Source organism: Uloborus diversus, chromosome 6, assembly GCF_026930045.1.
Source record: "Uloborus diversus isolate 005 chromosome 6, Udiv.v.3.1, whole genome shotgun sequence".
Classification (NCBI taxonomy): domain Eukaryota; kingdom Metazoa; phylum Arthropoda; class Arachnida; order Araneae; family Uloboridae; genus Uloborus; species Uloborus diversus.
Window position 1 is genome coordinate 29,827,204 of NC_072736.1, and position 20,249 is coordinate 29,847,452.

Below are 20,249 nucleotides of genomic sequence, written 5' to 3' on the forward strand. Positions count from 1 at the left end.
ATAAACATGAAGCAGCAACGTGCACCACTCTCCTGGAGCAAAGAGAAGCTCAAACAGATGCAACACAACATGGTTGGAAAGTACTATATTCAGTGATGAATCTTTTTTTTGAAATATCTCTGAACGAAAAAAGGTGTTCGGGTTTGACGTTTAAAAAGAAAAGCGTATGAGAAATCTTGTGTATGACGTTCTCTCCATTTTGACACATCTTTCTTGGTTTGTGGGTGCATGAGGGCTGCTGGAATTGGGAAGTTATATATATCATAAAGTAAAACAATGGGTGACTTCCGTTGTTTATCAAAAATACTGCATAATACTTCATCTGAGGCACAGCAGTTACACATTTTATCTTTCAACAAGATTCTACTCCGGGTCACATCTCTAAATCGACTCATAGATTCTAAACAGAAAGAGGAATTTTGGTATCAAACTGGTCAAGCAACTCTACCAATCTCAATACAATCAAGAATTTGTTAGTACCGTCAAATCTAAAGAAAGCGGTTCAAGACCTGGTGCCTGCCAACAAAATTGAGCTCGTTGCCGCATTGAAGAGGGTATGGAAACTGTCAGAAACGATTAATGTAAGCAGGTGGTAGAATCCATGTGAGAAAGGATTAAAGCATTGAATACAGCAAAAAATGATGCATTCTAGTATTGACATTGTTTCTTTTGAAAGTATTTTTTCCTTTTAATTTGAATATTCTAATTTTTTGACTCAATATAAATCTTCATCACTATAAACTTTTGGATTATTCTGTCTAAGATTATTTTCAATTGAGTATATTTAAAATGAAATGCACACTTTAAGGTCTAAGAAAGGTGGCACATTCATTTAAATACCTAATTTGCACTTATATTTGGTTAGAATAAACTTTTTTCCAAAAAGTGGGAAGTATTCTATTATTTTGAATTTGGGTTGTATTATATATGTCTAAATGCTTTGTGTGTGTTAGTGTTTATTAACCATTCCAGCATACAGTTGTTTATGTATTCCAACACTGTTTTTCAGCATCATTTTATTTTGATTTATTTAGTTACTTATTTTGCAAATTCTTTTCGGAAAAATATTCCTCTTGGGAAAGAAAATAACTCTAAGTTTGGTGAAACAAAATACTTTTCATTAAAAAGTGCTGTGTTTTGTCTATGCATCTCTATTCAACACTTTTATGCCAACTCACCTTTAAGAGTACACCAACTCCAGATCATGGGGTCCTTGGCATATGGCATAGTAGCAAATGTTCAGGAAAAAGTGCTTCTGATGTTACTAAATCAAGGATTTACTTAATGAGCCTTACAGACTTACAATCAAAAAGTTAAACTATCTTCCACATTTACCAGAATCTCTCCAAGTGTAAGATCAAAAATAGAAAAATCAAAAACCAAAATCTATAACCTATACCAACAAGCCTACCCCTACCCTACCCTAGTACAAAAATCTAACACACCAGTACAATATAATAATAAATGTAAATGCAGAGGTGTCCACCCCCTAAAAGCAAGGGCACCCCCCTCCAAAAAAGCTAGAGCCCCCTAAAATAGGGAAAAATACCCCATAAAACACCCCCCCCCCCCGGTGGGCACCCCTGCAAAATGCCAGAAATTTAAATCATTTGAATCAAAAACAGTACTCAATGCTAAAGCAAGTGGATTGTAAACTAACAGCAATTGTAAACTAACGGTTTTGGAGTTTTTCCCCATGTAATTTTATTTTTTCCTTAACTTAAATACAAAACAATACTCAATTGATTAATCACCTAAAAAAATATTTTTCAATTAAAATGATTTTGCCTATAGCAAGAAAAACATGCGGAATGAATTTGTTACACATGCCAATAGTTTTTAATACTAACCATTGTGCCCCCATTTGATTCAAATTAAGAACTCATTGTGGTAGATAGGTAGGTGATCTGTGAACAACTTGTTTTTAAATTTTTTTATGATGCAAATGGATAAAAGAACACAGAGAAAATTCGTAGTGAAACTGAAATGTTAAAAGGTGAAAGGGGTCAGATTTAAAAAAAAAATTGAACCTTTAGGGACTAGAAACTAAAAAAAAAAAAACGTTTTGGGAAAAAGGGACCAGTTGAGAGTCCTGTGCACACAACAGATGCAACCGATACTTATTTAAGAAAGGAATGTCTTTGTATTGTTTTTTCGTTAGTCCTGTTTGAAATTGTATAAAAGAAAAAGTCATTAAATGATATAATATTTCCTTAACAGCATACCTTTCAGCTCTACCTACTCTTCCGATGCGATGAACGTAGTTATTCTTTTCATCCGGTAATGTAACATTAATCACTAAAAATAAATAGATTTACATCAATAGAATTGCTTATCTTAATATGGAAAAAAAAAAAAAACTTTCATAGCAAACATGTGAATTATGTTTCTAACTTTAAATTATAGCTCAATTTTGAGATGTATTCCAAAGAAAGAGGATTACAGCAAAGTTCATAGATACATTTACTAGAACAGATCTGTTTAAACAAGAAAAACGAAGGAGACCATTAAAACCTTAATTGTAACAGTACCTTCAAAATAAATTTAAACTGACAGATGCATGCAGCATACAGCAATACATTTTTAGATTTTGAATTATATGCACATGCAAAATGATCTAAAACATGGGACAAAACTTAATGTGATGATAAGTACGAATTGAACTAAGCACTTTTCACCACAGTTTACTACGTCTGACAAGAAATGTAAAAGCATGCAATGAACACTCCAAGAAAAAACTAATGAATGAGAATAGATTACAAATTTATTTTTACATTCCAGAAGCTCACAGTTATAACCACAAAACATTGAAGTTTTCAGGTTGTCAATTCAAAATATTTCTTTGTGGTAAAGCTTTTTTCTTTTGCCAGTCTAAAGTCACAAAAACTGTGTGGAAATGCTAGTACATACCTTTTGCAGTCTAGGCAGAGGAAAGCAGATTCATGTTAAGAACATGTTTCAACTGAGAATTTTTTTTAAAAAATGTTTGCTATATATGACAGTTGATGTCTTGAAGTACAGATTTAGAAAAAAACAAAACAATATTTAATGAAGAATAATTATAGCGTTGAGTCGTAGGAGCTGCTACTAATTCCAATTCCCAATTCAGAGTTGTGAAGGAAAGATTACTAAATTCAAACTGATCAGTGCAGCAAAAGTAAATTTCACATAACTTTTTGGTCAAAACAAACTGACTACAGACACTTTAAAAAAAAAATAATAATAATAAATAAACAACAATTGGGATCTCAAGATATGCAGGAATTAAATAAACTACTTCTTGACCCAATCAATGTTTATTCAGAAAAATAATGGGGTAAAACAATATTAAATCCTCCATTAAAACATTTACCTCAATTTACAAACCAATTGTTCTGAAGGAAAAAAAGGGGATGGCATTTGGAATTATACAGTTATTTAGTTTGAAATAAGCTGTGGTTAGACACATCTAAGAAGGTTCTTCTGTCTTTATATAGAAGTTTGGAAAACTTCATTTGAAGTATGCTGTTCAGTTTTGGTCTCATCTCAGGAAAGGTATTTCTTTATTGGAAAGGGTTCAAAGAAGGACTACTAGAATAGTTAAGGGACATTCTAAGTTAGATAGTTAATCCAAACTGAGTTAGTTTAGATTATACCAGACTTAAAAAGCCTAAGCAAAGTCTTTATGTCTAAAGCTGTATATCTAATACTGCGACGATCCATATAGATGTATCTCCAAATGAGACAGTGAGAAGCAAAGGCATGAAAGTGGCAAAATTAAGAATTTTGAGGTTACCAGTAAAAATGGTACGTGAACCTCTCCCCTGTCTTAGGGCAACAGATAGTACTGGTAGCCATGGTAGGTGCTGCTGTAGAGCATGATTTTGAAAAAAAACTCAGTGAAAGCCTACCTAGGAAGTTATTTTTATACGCATTTTACTCAAAACTTGAAAATGTCCACTTACATCCCTTTGCTTCTCACTGCCTTAAATGATCTCTATAAATATTGATAGTTAACAGAGTATCTTTACTAACAATAAAGCTGAAAGTCTGTATGTCTAGACCTTGGGATGTCTGTTAATCGCATAGCGCCTAGACTGTTCGGCCGATTTTCATGAAATTTAGCACAAAATTAGTTCATAGAATAGGGGTGACGACTAGAAGCGATTTTTTGAAAATGAGATTTCGCTCTTCTATTCAAATTTTAAGCCCATTTTACCGAGCTATTTTCATAACATGGAAGAGTAAATTACCATAACATGGACGAGCAAATTACCATAACATGGATGAGCAAATTAACAAGGCATATTGGCGAAAAATTCATCATCCATTATTTGTAAAAATACTGGCAAACTAAATGACCTTTTAATTTTCTACTACCGGCAAAGCTGTGCATGTACCACTAAAATAAAATAATAAGGGCAATCTAAAAAATTTTTATTAACTGAATTTTGAGATAATGAGTGAAATCTCTTCGAGCTTGAATAAAACTTTCCATTTTTGATCACAAGCAATAAAAGATATCTATCACAGATGTATGAACGAATTGCAGTTTTTTTAACACTACAAAGAAAAAAATATTTTACCATAAGGTACACCCGAAACATCAATACCACGAGCAGCAACATCTGTACAAATGAGAAATTTCACATCTCCTCGCTGCAACCAAAACAAATAGAAATACATAAATGAAAAGAATAATAACAATAAAAATTAGTGCACAGAAGAAAAAAAAAAGTCACAAAGAAACTTCATCAATAGCTCTCAGATTATACCTTAAATCTTTCTAAGTTTTCTTTTCTTTCAGGTGGCTTCCTATCTCCATGTAAACACACACATGAATAAATATTATTTTTGTTACGTGCACCTGAAAACGAAACCCATGATTAGTAAAATTTAAACATTAAGAAAATATCTTGAAGCAGAAACAAGGTACATCTGACAGCAATTCAAGGACAAATAACACAAATATAGATTCAAGTATTACATTTTGACTGTAAAAACACAATAAATACACCCTTTGAAATCTTTAAGAAATACAAACACAGATCATTGAAGCGTTTTAGAGCTAGGAGCACATTTAAATGCTGGATGTTATTACATTAAGCTTAAAGTTTAAATTTACAAATATTTAAACATTTTTTACAAAAAATATAAAAAATTGTGTTTGAATATTCTAAACAATGAACCAAGAGCTCTAATACCTATATTATCTATTGATGTCAAAAAAAATTGATTTTTCATAATTACAGTAATTTTTTGAAGGAAAGCCATGGTGTTTATGCATTTAAAAGTTAAATTTTCGGAAGTACATCCTTTCGGTCAATGCAGCGATTACAAGAAACATTTTTTTATTGACCCAACTTTAGACCAATATTTGTACAGATGTAGTTAAATTTCAGATATAGTAAAAACAGATTTAAAAAAAAAACTATAAAAAAACTAGTCATAAATGTGGATTGGGTTGTTTGAAACAGTGAAATAAAATAAATTATAAACTATCTATCACCACTTCAGAGCAACAATAAGCCTGAAAACAGTAAGATATCCTACTTCAGCTCTGAGGCTATGGTATATCTGAAACATTCCAACACCTATGATGTTCCACATTTCAATACCACTGAATCTGCTCATACAGCTACTCGAGTTTTACCTTCTAGTCTGCTCTGAGCAGGTAAACAGCAATATTTGCGGAAAGGAGATGTTTGAAGAAACATGTTTTGAATTAAAGACTAACAATAGGGATATGTTGGAATTGGACTTTTTTTCAGCGGAAACCAAATAAGCAAGTTTGTACAATAAAGTGCAAGTACAACAGATGACAAAAACACAAAAAAAAAGTGAAAAATGTACTATTCTTTACCTGTGTATTTGCTCACGTCAGTAGTGTTCAGAGTGACTACTGCTTCAATTCAAATAATTTTATTAATGTATATAACATTTATTTTTCCAACAAAACTACATTTCTGTAACAGTAAATATTTATTTTATCTTTAATAGACATTGCAACTTGCAGCAAGAATATTTCAGCTCATCACAAAAAATCTATTATAATATAATGATTCATTTTGCTTTGATAATAACTACGATTTAACATTTTTCCACTATGGAACTAAAATCTGATTTCTGAAGAAATATGTTTGTGCCATATCTTGAGTAAATTAAAATACAGTGAAGCACCGTTTATACGTTTCTGAAGGGACTGTATGAAAAAAGCGTACAAATGAAAAAACGTATAATTAATATAGGTTAATGTATATTAGACTATCCAGGGACCAATTTAAAAACGTATAATTGATAAAAACATATAAAAGAGAAACGTATAAACGGTGCTTCACTGTAATTTGCCTTTTTGCAACTTATAAAAGTGTTATTTCAATATATTTCGAATATTTACCTTCAAACATAACAAAAAATAGATTGAAAAAGCGACAAATTAAAAAAAAAAAAAGACAAAGGTGTCTAAATTTTTTTTAAATGGTTAGTAAAATGATAAAAGTAATCTTGATCCTGCTTTTTTTTAGTAGTTCCATTATTAGAAATGGATGTGGCTGCCATTTTTAATTTTATAATTATGCTTTAAATCTTTAGTTTAATGAAATACTTTGATTTTTTTTTTCACACTCTATAAAGAAATATCACAAGATTTTACTACAAAAAAGGGGGGAAGGCTTAAAATATTAATAGAAAAATGATTCAATTTTAGATAACACAATCAAGTCTCGGAGAATAAATATTACACTCACCACCACCTAAAGCATTAAGATGATTTTCCATGTTATCACAGTCAACTTTGGTTCGGCAAAATATTATTCCTTTATCCATTTTATGCTCATTAATTGCAGTAACAACGTACTCTCCTTTCAACAATTTCACAGCTTCTGACAACATTTCTGAAAGAATTTAGATAATACTTTAGCAAACCGCACATTTCCCAAATGTAATCTAAATGCCTGTAAGACCAAAATACATGATTTATGATTTAGAAAGAGATTACGAATTACAAACATACACAGCATCCCTTAATATATTTCAGTTTTTATTATTAGTGAATCCTCAGCCAATGAGATATTCCTGGTAACAAAAGAGCTAACCAATTAGCCAAACAAGGATGTAAACTTACACAGCCTCTCCATGCTTTGCCTTACAGCCAAATTTCGTCTGTCACTATTAAGGTTTCCAGTACTTTTACAAAAACATTATAGGCTTTCAATGCTGTAGGGAAGGTGTTGTGCAGCCTTCTCCACATCCCTGTCCCCATGGATCTTCCTCAGCAAGTTTTTTCTGTTAATTTTAGAATTTCCAATCAACATGTCGATTGGAAACGTCAATTGGGAATGTCGTCATGAACCTTTGAAACCACCTCCACCATATAGGCATCACTGACATACCAGACTGCTCCCTGTGTTCTTTGGGTGAAGCAAGGAGTGCACTCGGAAATTTTTCCTAGGAGGGGCTAGAAACTTTTTGAGGAACTCTAATACATGAAGTGAAAGGCAAAATTTGGGAAATTTCAACAGCCTCTCCTCTCCAAGATTCATGCAGTTTTTTTTTTAATTTTATATTAGTAAAGTTCTATTGCACAGTTTTATTTTAACTATATGCCAACTTTATTTCATTTCAGGGAGGAATAAAATAGTGCTCTTTCCTGCTCTCACACACAGTGCTTTCTCTCTCTCTCTATCTCTCCTGTAAAATCAGTTTAATTTTGTAAATAATAAAAGACATACAGCAATCTAACTATGTTCAAATTAGGAAAAAATTGGAATAAAGAAAGCTGCAGGGTCATTTCACAGTAATTTAGACATTTATGTAGAGTCCATAACGTGACCTTTTTTCGCCATAACTTTTTAATTTACTGTTTGATTAGCATATTATTTTATTTTGAGCTTTTCCTACCGACACACCAACTCAAATTAAAATATTTTGCAAAGCAAACAGTAAATAAAAAAATTATGGCAAAAAATGTACCGTTACGGACTCTACATAAATGTCAAAAATACCCTGAAATGACCCTGCAGCAAATATTTTAAGAAAAAAAGGAACGTCAGTGGTGGATAAGTCTCTTAGGAAAAGATTTTTGCAGCAGCCGTATTTCAAGAAAAGTAATTTTCAACCCTTTTGTAAAACTTCCTAAATTGAGGGCCAAAAAACGCAATTTTAGTCCTTCTTGGTCTAGTCAAGTGTGTAATAGTCTTTTCTGAATTCCTACTTATCAATGGGTAGGGCTTTAGCCCCCTCCTTGGGTGCTCCACTAACTGAAAATGATCTTTTTAAATTCCACAGCTTGCGCCCACAAAGCAAAGATTTTTTCCATTTTACCTTTTTTTGACATTTATCTTTCAAAGGTTGCTTTGCATTGGGCTGCAAGAAGGGAGATGGTCTGCCCAGTCCATTCCCCGATGTAATAAAAACAAAAGTTTTTATTACATGCAAATATGAAAAAACTTAACCTTCTCAACACAATGCTTCAATTATTTATGAATATTTCCTTTTAGTTTTAATTTAGAAGAATAGACAATCAATTATGACAACAAACTAATGAAAAGGTGAACTTCCTGAAATATTTTTTCTTAACTACAGCACTGAGAACATGATTAAAAACCTTTTCATTGCCAAGTAAAGCACTTGAGGAAGTAGCCCAAGAAAGGGCTACGATATTCATTTTGATTATTTACTGATTTACATGCTCATTCAAACTGGATATATTCAATGACATTTATTTCTGAAAGTAACCTTACAGGAAACATGAGAATTCAAATAAAAAAATTATTAGTTTTAGTTTACCATAAAACCATTTTTTAAAAAAAAGTACTGTTTTTCGATCAGTGGTCAAATACGTATGCTAGTATCCAAAGGGTTGTCACAATTAAATATTAAATTGAAGCCTATCAGTTAAATTATAAAACTTTTACAAAAAACAAATATCATGTAAAAATGCTTTTAGAATAATGTGGAAATAAGCATTTCATGCTAATTTTAAATGGCCTAGTATATTTTTACACTCGCTGGTTCTATGGAGCAATCAATTCTGTTTTAGGATTCTTAAAACTGATTATATGTAAGATGTCTTTCTTCTTAACCTGACATGATATGAGCATGGCTGACATAGCAGGGCAAAGTCAAGTGTTAGAAATAATGAAACTTGAGTGAAAATAAAAATGAATTAACGCTACATTTTACCGGTAAGTGAGTCAAAGAAGTGTGCTGTAAAGCAGGGATATTCAACCTTTTACAGTTTGGAGAACCCTCTGATATTACTGTTTTTTTTTTTTGAAGAAACCTCATGAAAGGGAGGGAAATTTTTTTAATGATTTGGCTTTAAGAGCATTTTATTGAAAAGTGTTTTGGTACCTGGAATAATTTTATTCTCTTCATTCAATATTTATTTGTAATTCTGTAAGCAAACTGCCTTCAAGAGTTTGTTCCTTGATAAAAAATTAAAATTTACATAAAATTTTGTACTTTGATTAGCTATCACTTGCAGAACTCATGTCAAAGTGCCAAGGACCAACACTACGGTTCTGTGGAACACAGGTTACAGTCCAAAATTTTTTAGTGTGTAATAATGCTGATTATATGGTAGCTCATTTCATGCTGAAGTAACATATCAATGTCTATTGAAAAATTTCGAACTTATCATTCTTTACAGTGCATTTCTTTGACTCTCATACAAGTAAAATGTTATTGGAAACTAAATGAGTTGCTAATTTGTTTTCACTAAAGCCAGTTATTTGTCCTTGTTTAACGCCAAACTTGCTCATTTGGTGTCAGTTCTCAAGAGGACTTCTCAAGAAATGTTCTCCACTTGTAAATTACACACTATTTTCAGTATCACACTACAAACTTTTTTTTTTCTTCAAAAGTTCAGAAGGTGAGGCTCAGCAGATGCAAACGACTCTGAAATTTTAATCATTCAAAATACCTAATTTACATTTTCAAAAAAAAAAAAAAAGCCAAGTCAAAATTCTTTTACATTGAAATAATATTTGCATTTAAAGCTAAGGATAAAAAGAGTAATAATAAAACATTCAACTAACCAGGAGTATTGCTTCCATATCTAGTATTATCTTTGGCATGTACTTGATCAGTCTAAAATAAAACCATATTTAAAAATTGCATAAGTAATTTTTAAATTTTTAAAAGCCCAATTAAAAATTACCCAGAGCAAGTTCACATTTTTATACATGAAAGAAAATCATCTGGGTAACAGTACCTGGATTGGTCTTTTTAAACTTTTCCAAGATGTATCTGTTCTTGGATCAACTGTGCACACCTAAAATAATTTTTATCTTATGCTTAAAAATCTCTAAAAACATCAATAAAGAGAGTTACATCTACAATGTAAACTTCAACAAACAACAATTAGCAGAAAAATATGCTTACAACATGATGCACAGTTTCAGGCACACTATCCTCACCCTTTAGATCTACCCAAGTAGGAAAATGCATCAATCTCTCCTAGAATAAAATATACTTAGGAGTAAGTTTTATGAAAAAAAAAGTATAAATGATAATTTCATTCATAGCAAACTTCTTTTTTAAAAAGTTCTGAAAGAGCATTACAAGCTTTATATGTAAAAGTTGTCATATGTGACTATCTATCTATATCATCACTACTCCTGGTGAACGACAGAAAACTCAGCATCGAACCAGGTATCGATATATTCATAATTTTGGCACCATGTTTAGCTATGTAGCATAGTTATGAAACTTTAATTAGCGGAGATATTGATTAAAAACAATTAAAACCCTAACTGTTTAACCTGGCGATTCTTCAGAGCAATTTTCCTTTCTTTCAGAACACCTTTCCCCATAATATTCCCTGTCATTCTGGCAAACGGCCATGGGCAAGTCACTTACGGAGCAAAGTTTTTTTTTCTCTCTCTTTTTCTACTTAGAGCAGAAGTTATTGAACAGTTCAGAATCGAATGATTTTAGAGCTGCCTTGCAAAAAAAAATTAATACACTGTTTATTAATTGATGTACTGACGCAGGCGATGTGTTTCTTGATGCGATAATGTTTTCATCTTTTCCTTTGAAAGAATGCAATTTACATACCAAAACTGTCATTTAAATTTCTTTCACTAAGCAAAGCCAAATAAAGTACAGTGCTGAAGGTACTGTACTTGAGTACTTTGATAGAACAGAGTTGTACACCAACCCACCGGGGGCACATTTTGCAAACCGCCATAGAGGCCAGTGCCACAATGGGCTAATCTAGCCACCTTGGTAGCAAGTTAAATTATCTATACTAATATTATAAAGAAAGAGGGTGGATTTTTGTGTGTTTATATGTTCGAGGTAATCTCCCGCACCACTGCACCTATTTGAAAAATTCCTTCACTATATGAAAGGTGCTTTCTTACTGAGGGACATAGGCTATAATTCGAAAAAAATCCATTTTTTTTATTCCAATTTAAGCCCAAATTTCATATAAATTCCCCAATATGGGAGTGAAAAATTACTTGCAGATATTAATATTATATATCGTTGAAAAGGGTAGAATTTTCAGCATTCGAAACAATTTGTTTCAATGCTCTAACTCAATTACGGCAGGAGTAATTTGCATTTTTAGCTCGAACTTTTTTAGGCTTAGCTGAAATTTAAGCACTACTTTCTTTATTAAATTTATCAATAAAAAGAGAAGGAATTGTCCCACAGTTTTCTTTCTTACAAAATTGGAAAAAGCGACATTTTTTACTCCAGATCTCTCTCGACCTATGGTCGAAAAACTTAGCTTCTATCTTCAAAGGAAAAAAAGTTACAAGCGTTTTTAAATCAAGTTCAAAAATCATTTTGATTCAGGTGGTAAACCATTTTATTTTTGCGTTTCCACGGTTACGCTTTTTTAATCCATTGTTTATTTCCTTATTTTGCATTTAATTCCTTACTTATTTTATTTCGTGTTTCCAAAGTTAAGCTTTTAAAATCCATCTTTTGCATTTTAATTTCTTAAAAGTATTTCAATTATTGTTTTAAAGCAACCGTAAACGTAATTCATTGTTTTGGCGATTTATTTTGAAAGAAAAGCAACTTTTGATTTGTTTTTATCAGAGTGAAATTTTTGACATTTTCTTCTTTTTTTCTGATGATGACTTTTGAATGTTCCACGGGATGTTTCTTTTTTGGTTAGATGGATAGATTATGATAGCATGGTTGCTGGGCGAGTTAGTTTGGCGATAAACATAAACAATAGAGAACAATAGAGTGGTGGAGTTATTTTTACATTTGAAAGATATTATTTGATGTCTTTTTTTGTTTATTTGGTGAAATATTTTAAATTGCAGTAAAAACTGCTTCACTCGCTGAAAAGAGTTTAAAGCAACTGTAAATCTAATTTAATGATTTGACAAAAAGTTTTAAATTCCAAAGAAACTTTTTTTTTTGTAAAGGTGTGTAAGCACATTATACAAAGAAATGATCATTTCACATCAGACGGGGAGGGGGCGTCAATTTTTTTTTTATTCAATGGATTTCCATTAAATTTTTAGCATGGACATCACTGTGCGGGTACTGTTAGTAATTTATAAAAATGCCAGACATTTTTCATTGATTGAAATTTTATGATTTCATTAAAATTTTCTTGCACTAAGCAAGGGGGGTTCTTCAAAATAGGTTTTAAATTTATATTAATTAATTTTAAAAAGTCTTTGGTTAAGTATTCAGACAGGTAATTTCTACAAATATTGTGAGAAATTTAGTAGTAATAAAAGAGGTAGTAAAGAAACAAATTCATTATTAAATTTAACATAATGGTGTTTCATATGTTTTTCTGCTTCAGGGTTACTAGCTGAAATAGTGGCACTTTCAGCACTAGTGTGACAGCACATGATGTGTAACCCTCCACATCTTCCAATATTGAATACCATTAAAAATGAATAATTTTGTTTCATTGATTTTTAGTTTTTATTTTGTTTTTCTTGACAAGTTTTAAAACTTCCAATTTTTTGCAAAAAAAAGGGGGGGGGGGTTTCCTTGATGTATTTGGCACAGACTTATTTTCCCTTGGAGAATTTTGCAACACCCCCTCCTCCCCCTTTTTTTGCAAAGCATTGTTTTTATTGTAAGAACAATAGCTTATTGTTATATCACTCTTGGTGAGGGGCAGCAAAGAATGCAATGTATCTGAAAATGCAATGTAAGCAAGATCATTAAAAGTAAGGATTCATCTAATGAACAAGGTAATGGCAGATGCACATCCAAAAAATTTAATTAATGATTATCTTGGGACAACTTTCTGAGTAAAAATAACAAAAGGAAAAATTTACTGAACTTATCAATTGCTATATCCATACTTAAAAAAAGAAAGAAAAAGATTTTTAAAAATTTCTATTGTTTATCGATGACATAAGAACCCTAAGTCATCTGCTGTCTTTTAGTTTTCCAATATTTGTTATTCACCTGATATTAATGACTAAAGATGCACTAATGGCATTGTGATGTGATTCAACTTCAATTGTTCATACGTGAATGATATAAACCCATTGTTGAAAGTCATCTTCACTTTTTTTTCCCTCTTCACTTCACCCAACAACTTCACTTGCTTTACCAAAACATCAACAAATCCCTGTAAACACTACTTTGTTCATTTTTCATCTGTAATTTTTGACTGACTTTTCAAAATAGTCAATGGATTTATTCCTGCACATGCGTCCAGTGATTTATACATGGCAGTATTTCATTTCACATTCTTTAAAGAGGCTGAAAAGCATTCACTGCTGCGCAATAGTTTTTGAAACAATTTGATTTGGCAACTCAATTTAAAAACCATAAAAATGCCTTGGTTTGAATTGGCTAGTAATAAGTAATTTAAAATACATATATATTTTAAATACATTGTCTGATTTTTTTTATCCTAGGATATAAGTTTCTTCTCTTCCACCACTGATCTATTAAATTTAAAGCATTTGTTTGGAGTTTTTGTCTTTTGTTTATTCTAATATTCAGCTTTTTTTTAAAAAAATAACTAAGATCTATTGTTAATAACGAAAACTATTTCGCAAGTTCAAACTATGCACATTTGTTTTAGAACAAAAATGCATTTGTTCTGATTAAAAAATAAAAAAACTTTTGAAAGTAGATACAATTAAATGAGCAAAGATATTTTATTAAACAAAATTATTCTTACTAGCTATCATGAATATGACTTCTACAGGAATTTTTAAAAATAAATAAGAAATATTACTTACAGCTAACTTTTTTACATCAAAAGAATGAAGTGTAGCTGAACAAACTGTCATCTAAAAATATAGGCTGATTTAGAACATGTAGAACTTTAACTGAAACATAGAATTAATATGAAGAACACAAGGAACTTACTTGCAATCGTTTTCCATCAGGTGTAATCTTTGGTATTTGTTGGTGAATTCGATTTATTAATTCTCCATAGCCAGCTTGAAGTAAACCATCCTACAAAAATGTTTCATAATATAGCAGCTTGAAAAATCAACAAGATTTCAAAATATAGAAAAATCCCATTGCAGTGAACTTCAAAGGATTAAAAATTTTGTTTGTTGTAACATGAATTTCATTGTAATAGAATTCAATCAATGAAATAGAGAGTTAAACCAGACTGAACATTCATTTAATTGAAATGCATGTTTCATTGCATTGGGATTTGCTATAATGAGATTTTACTGTGTAGGTTTAACAGTAATGTAGTAATAGCTTTTTAAAAAAAAACATTTTTTTTTTGTTTTCACAAAATGAATCTAAACGGTTGGGTCAATAGTTGTACAAAATTGATGTTGCATTATTTGCAAGTGTAATGGATGTAATTTTGTTGATACAAGAAACAGATAGGCCTTTAAAAAATTAATAAATAAAAACTAGAACTTCAATGAAATGCACTGCTATACAAAGATTAATGAAAAATTGTTTTACAAATAAAAAATACTAGAGAAAATTTAAAAAAAAGAAAAAATCAAACTAAATGAAAAACAAAATATTCAATATAATATTATGTATCACAATAAAAAATAGTACTAAAAAGAAAAATATGACAAATGCACAATTTTCAAAAAAAAAAAAAAAAAAAAAAATGCATAATAACAAACCTTTTTTGCCTAATTTGAAATTCAAAAACAAAATGAAATTTTCAGAACAAAATTGTGTCAAAAATATTACCTTAAAGATGAACTACTATTATTCAAATGAAAGAGGACAGTACAAAGAATTATTCAATATTAAAAATAATTTTCAAATCCTATCTTTACTAAAACTTTAATTAATAAGCAAACGTTTCACAATATCAAATGAAAAGTGACATAGAATAATTTTACAATAATTTAAGAATAAAAAAGGTACTTACAGCTTCATCCAACACAAAAAAACGAACCTGCATTAGAAAAAAAATTGCATTAATGCTTGTATGTATTAAAATATAAATTAGGAAAAAGTTTAGCGTATGCAATGCAATCTATTATAAATAAAACTTACAGTAAATAGAATTGACAAAAATTATGGAGCAAAATAGCCAAGTGTTAAACAAAGTAATAGAAATACATGACAACTAAATCATTTTAAAATCATGAACAAGAAATTTTAAATAAAAATTTTTGGTAATATAATCGACTCAGTAGAATCATCAGAGATTGACACACATTTTTGATATTGATTGAAATATTACAAATTGTTTTTTAAAACATTTTGAGCTGTGTTACAATATTTTATACACATTTTAAATCTTAGCTCGCTAAAAAAAACATTTGCTTTTTCTTTCTTTTTTCAATCTTTTAACTGTCTTTGATAAAACTCTTACGCTTCACATTTTCTTTTAGAAAAAAAGGGAGGGGGAAGAAAGAGATAGAAGGGAAAGGGAAAAAAGAGCTGCAAGAACAAAAAAAAACACTTGATTTAAAAGCAAGAAACATGAGAATTGATCATCAAATTAAAGGAATGCAAGATCAACTCCACATCCCCCCCCCCCTATTCATGTAATTCTCCAGCAGTTTTAAATAACTAATTAATTAAATGCTTTTTAAATAATGCATGCACAAATATACCAAACACATGTAATTGATTTTTAAAATGCTCACTTTAACTATGAAAAAACTTCATTTCATCATTTAAAAAAATAAAATCTCATGCTAGTGCCCTTGATTTAGTTTGGAAAGGGAACTTTTCAATAGCAGATGCTCGTAATATTTGGATAAATCGAACAAAAGACGAAAATTCATATGGGTTCTTAGGAAAGAGGAGTGACATAGAGAATTAAACAGGCATTACTGATTGTAATTTGCTCGCTTATATGCTTCATCTAAATTGCTAGTGATTGAAATTATCATGTGCTTTAAGAAGAAAGGATCAGAATTTTACTTGCAAATATTAAACTAGATTTTGTACCTTAGGTACAAAATCTAGCTTAATATTTGCAAGGTAACCTATTATCACAGCTCTGAAAAACAAATTAGCCCCATTTCTTGAAACTTATTTTTCCAAATTTTTCAATTAGGGGAACGTGGGGCAAAGTGAAATGGTTAAGAAGACTGAGATTTTTCAAAATGAAATAATTGGAAATTTGTTTTTAAAATTACAGTACATAAAGAAAGAGCATTGTATTTTATAATAAAACCTGCATTGAAATAGTACTTTTATTCTTGGCGGTGAATTTTTGCTTTAAAAACAAAAGTGGAAAATTTTCATTTTATTTTCTCATGGGCCTAAGTGAAGTATGAAGTTTTTTTGTAATGAAATGTTTCCTATTTGATTATAAAAAATATTTTTGATCAAATGAATCACAAAAAAAAGGTTGAATGAGTAAATGAAAAGATGCTGGAAAAAATAAACGAATAATTAAATAAATAAATAAATTAGTGTATGAAGAATAATACGAGTGAGAAAATAAGTAAATGAATGAATAAATAAGTGAATTACTATATTAAGGTGTGTTAATAAAGTAACAAAAAAATACACAAGACATTTAATAAATGATTGAATAATTAAACAAAAATTAACTATTTCACTTTGCCCTGCATGTACTTGTCCAATTGTAAAAAATATTCAAAATACAAATAGGCTTAATATTAACTAAATAAATGTTGCATAGAATATTAGAAGGTCTCAATGTTTCAAATGTTAACTACAAGAACTTTATCATTTTATAATAACAAAAATTAACTTACAAAAAATAATTACAATATGAGTATAATTTTTTGAAAATTGCTTATATTATCATATTCTATGATTTTCAGAGTTAATTTCTTCTTGACTGGAATAGGCTACATGTGTTACTACATAGATAAAATATTAATAGATAGGTGGCGCTAAAAGCACAGTAAATATTTCATCATTTCACTTTGCGTTACATTCTCCTACTACATGGTGGATCAGTTAACAAAATATGAAAGTTTCACGAACATTGCTTGTTCCTCGATGCATTGCCTGCTAGCACTTTTGTTCGAAGAATATTCTAAAGTTTCCCATTTGTGCACATTGAATTGAGAAACTGCTTAGATTTTATAAATCACCTTTTCTAAGGAGAAACTGCAGGGTCCAAACAATGTAACATTTGATTTTGAATTGAGATAATATGGTAATTAAATTGTGCTTTGGTTAACAACTAATTATTTTCTCCATGCATTTTCTATTGCATGTCAATAGCTAATTTTTTGTCATTTTATGAGTTTTTGCCAGTTTCTGCCACAAATATAGCAGAAAGTGGTTTTTGCCATTCCGGTTTTAACCGGTTTATACCAGTGGTTTTAAATTACCTCGGCAGAAACTTGCCAACCCTGTTTAGAACACCATCAACTAAGTTTTCACTTTCTTTTCTAAAAAAAAGGATGAAATGTGAATACAGCAAATTACTGTGACTAAATTACAGGTTTCAGAAAGCTAAAAATGAGATGGAACATTAAAGAAAAATAGGTTTTCATGCAATGGATGAAATACATCCTAAAGTGGGTAGAGAGCATGTATTCTTTACCTGAGCAAGTGATAGTTGACCAGTAGAAATCAAATCTTCTAATCTTCCGGGAGTACCCACAACAATATCAATCTATGTATAAAATTTCCGAAACATATAATCTACACATTAAGAAATCCAAATTCTTAAGATTTCAAATAAGTATTAAGAAGTATAGGAACAATGCAGATAAAAGACACTATCACGTTTAGACTAAGAAACTTTTCAGCATCTCATATTTTGAATGAATAATATGAAACACATTTATGTTGCAAAATAGCAGTAAAAAACATCTAGCAGCAGCGCCACTAGGGAGACATGAATTATGTCAGATAGGTAACAGGTAAATATTTTAAAACTCTTTTATTTATTTTATCTCAAACTATTTTCAAATCGAAAACAAATTAAATAATAATAATAATTTGAATTTTGACAACTTAAAATTCAAATTATGTTTTTCACAATCACGAGCGTGTGTGTGTAGGCATGTGTGTTTATGTCTATGTGCAGGCATGAGTGTGTGTGTGCATGGTAGGTGTATGTGTGTGTGCAGGTGTGTAGGTGTGTGTATATGTGTGTGCATGTGTAGGTGTGTGTATGTGTGATGGTGATTATGTATTTGTGTGTGTGTGCAGGTGTGAGTGTGTAGGTGTGTGTATGTAGGATATCGACGTAACCTGGAGACTTAGCTCGCTATAGGAGCAGCATCCAGAGGGGCCGGTCGACGGTGGTGCTGCAGAGGGAGGCGGGGGGGAAATAAAATCATAGGAACGCCATTCAAAGGCCAAGTGAGAACAATAAGCACTGTGATTGCTCAATAAAACATAAAAATTTCAGTTAGTTACCGCCCTATAGCAAGGGCTAATGCAGACATACTGTTTGATATTTTAAACTGCGACCTTCCTCCAATTTGCACATGCGTCAGGTCACTTCTTATTTTATCAAATTAGGGGAGATATTGATAAGAGAGATAACAAATGCGAGAGGATTTTTTTTTTGTTTTCCGTTGGATTGGCTGTTTATTTTAGATGTGTTGGTTTTTTTTTTTAAATTTATTCTCCTTCCTTATCGGTAAAGCAGAAATGCAGCTATGGTGCATTTTCTTAATCAAGCTCTCACCCCTTTTTGAAATAGAATCATTCAACGGTGCTAGTCGTGGCTTTTGCGGTCGGACAGTACATGAAGTACACTGCCAGCTCAGTCATTCCAGCTGAGGACTGCAGTTTCGTGCTTATTAGCACTCATCAGCCCACCATAGGAAGTGACTGAGCTGGAGGGCCTTGCCTGCAATCTTTGAGTTGAACCAAACCATGCTTCGGTCACTCGTCTGGTAAGTGCTAATTCTTATATTAGCTACCAGTTTCTTTGGCACTCTTGGCTTCCTTAAGTGGTCTACCACCTCCAGTTCAGTTACTTCCTATGCTGGGCTGATGAGTGCTAATAAGCACGAAACTGCAGTCCTCGGCTGGAATGACTGAGCTGGCGGTGTACTTCATGTATAAAAATTTACTTATTTATTTTTAAATCTAAAGACTATTTGTATAATCTTGATTGACAATAAAAAAAATGAAAAATTTGAAAGAAATAACATGTGGTGCGTTTAGCCCAATGTTACTCTGTAGTGCATACACTGGAGCTTAAATACTTTAGTTTATAGTTTAATTTTTTGGTCTTTTGACCATACTCATTGAATCATTTACAGCTGATGAGCTATGGATTCAGCCTTTTGACTTTTTCTATTAAATTGCTGCTTGTATTTTCCTTTTTCTCATCATTATTTTTCTTTAAAAATGTTTATTTGGCTTGTATACTTTATATATTTACTTGGCTTTTTAGTTTTGCTGTGTTGAGCATCTATAGGCTTTGGTGTAGTCTTTTCAATATTCTTCACTTATTTTATAATTATTATATATATATATATATACACACACACACACACACACACACATATATATATATATATATATATATATATATATATATATATATATTATACAATTTAATGTCACACTTGTAGGTAGCACAATGGCAAGTGTACTAAACAACAACAAGAAACCCAAAAGAATATTAACAATGTAAATTGAAAACCATGTAAATGGGAAAAGTTGAACAATATGAACATTAAGATAATTAATAGAATGGGCGGTAACTGCTACGTTTTCGAAGAGCTGGAGCAGTTGGCATATTATAATAATTTGCAGGTTTCTATAGAGGTCAGTAAAGCACAAGCCAGCAAGTAATTTCATTTTTATCAAATTAGTAAGAATTTGCTTGCTTATTTCAACTGCGTGGTAGGCTTAGTATTGGCTGACATTAAACGAGTATTATAAAAAGTGACAAGTTTTTGATAATAACTGACATG

General features: G+C 30.9%; 1 protein-coding gene across 1 annotated transcript in view; it reads right to left on the bottom strand.

Annotated features, from left to right (window-relative positions):
- The window catches only part of LOC129225112 (ATP-dependent RNA helicase DDX1-like), a 74,291-nt gene that overhangs the window by 5,755 nt on the left and 48,287 nt on the right, over positions 1 to 20,249 (bottom strand). The window contains exons 17-27 of the mRNA XM_054859671.1: positions 17,909 to 17,980; positions 15,293 to 15,319; positions 14,302 to 14,391; positions 14,172 to 14,222; positions 10,366 to 10,440; positions 10,196 to 10,255; positions 10,020 to 10,071; positions 6,726 to 6,872; positions 4,755 to 4,846; positions 4,566 to 4,638; positions 2,226 to 2,298 (exon numbers count right to left, since the gene is read on the bottom strand). Of these exons, the coding sequence (XP_054715646.1) occupies positions 2,226 to 2,298; positions 4,566 to 4,638; positions 4,755 to 4,846; positions 6,726 to 6,872; positions 10,020 to 10,071; positions 10,196 to 10,255; positions 10,366 to 10,440; positions 14,172 to 14,222; positions 14,302 to 14,391; positions 15,293 to 15,319; positions 17,909 to 17,980 (812 nt within the window). The remainder of the gene's footprint in view (positions 1 to 2,225; positions 2,299 to 4,565; positions 4,639 to 4,754; positions 4,847 to 6,725; positions 6,873 to 10,019; positions 10,072 to 10,195; positions 10,256 to 10,365; positions 10,441 to 14,171; positions 14,223 to 14,301; positions 14,392 to 15,292; positions 15,320 to 17,908; positions 17,981 to 20,249) is intronic.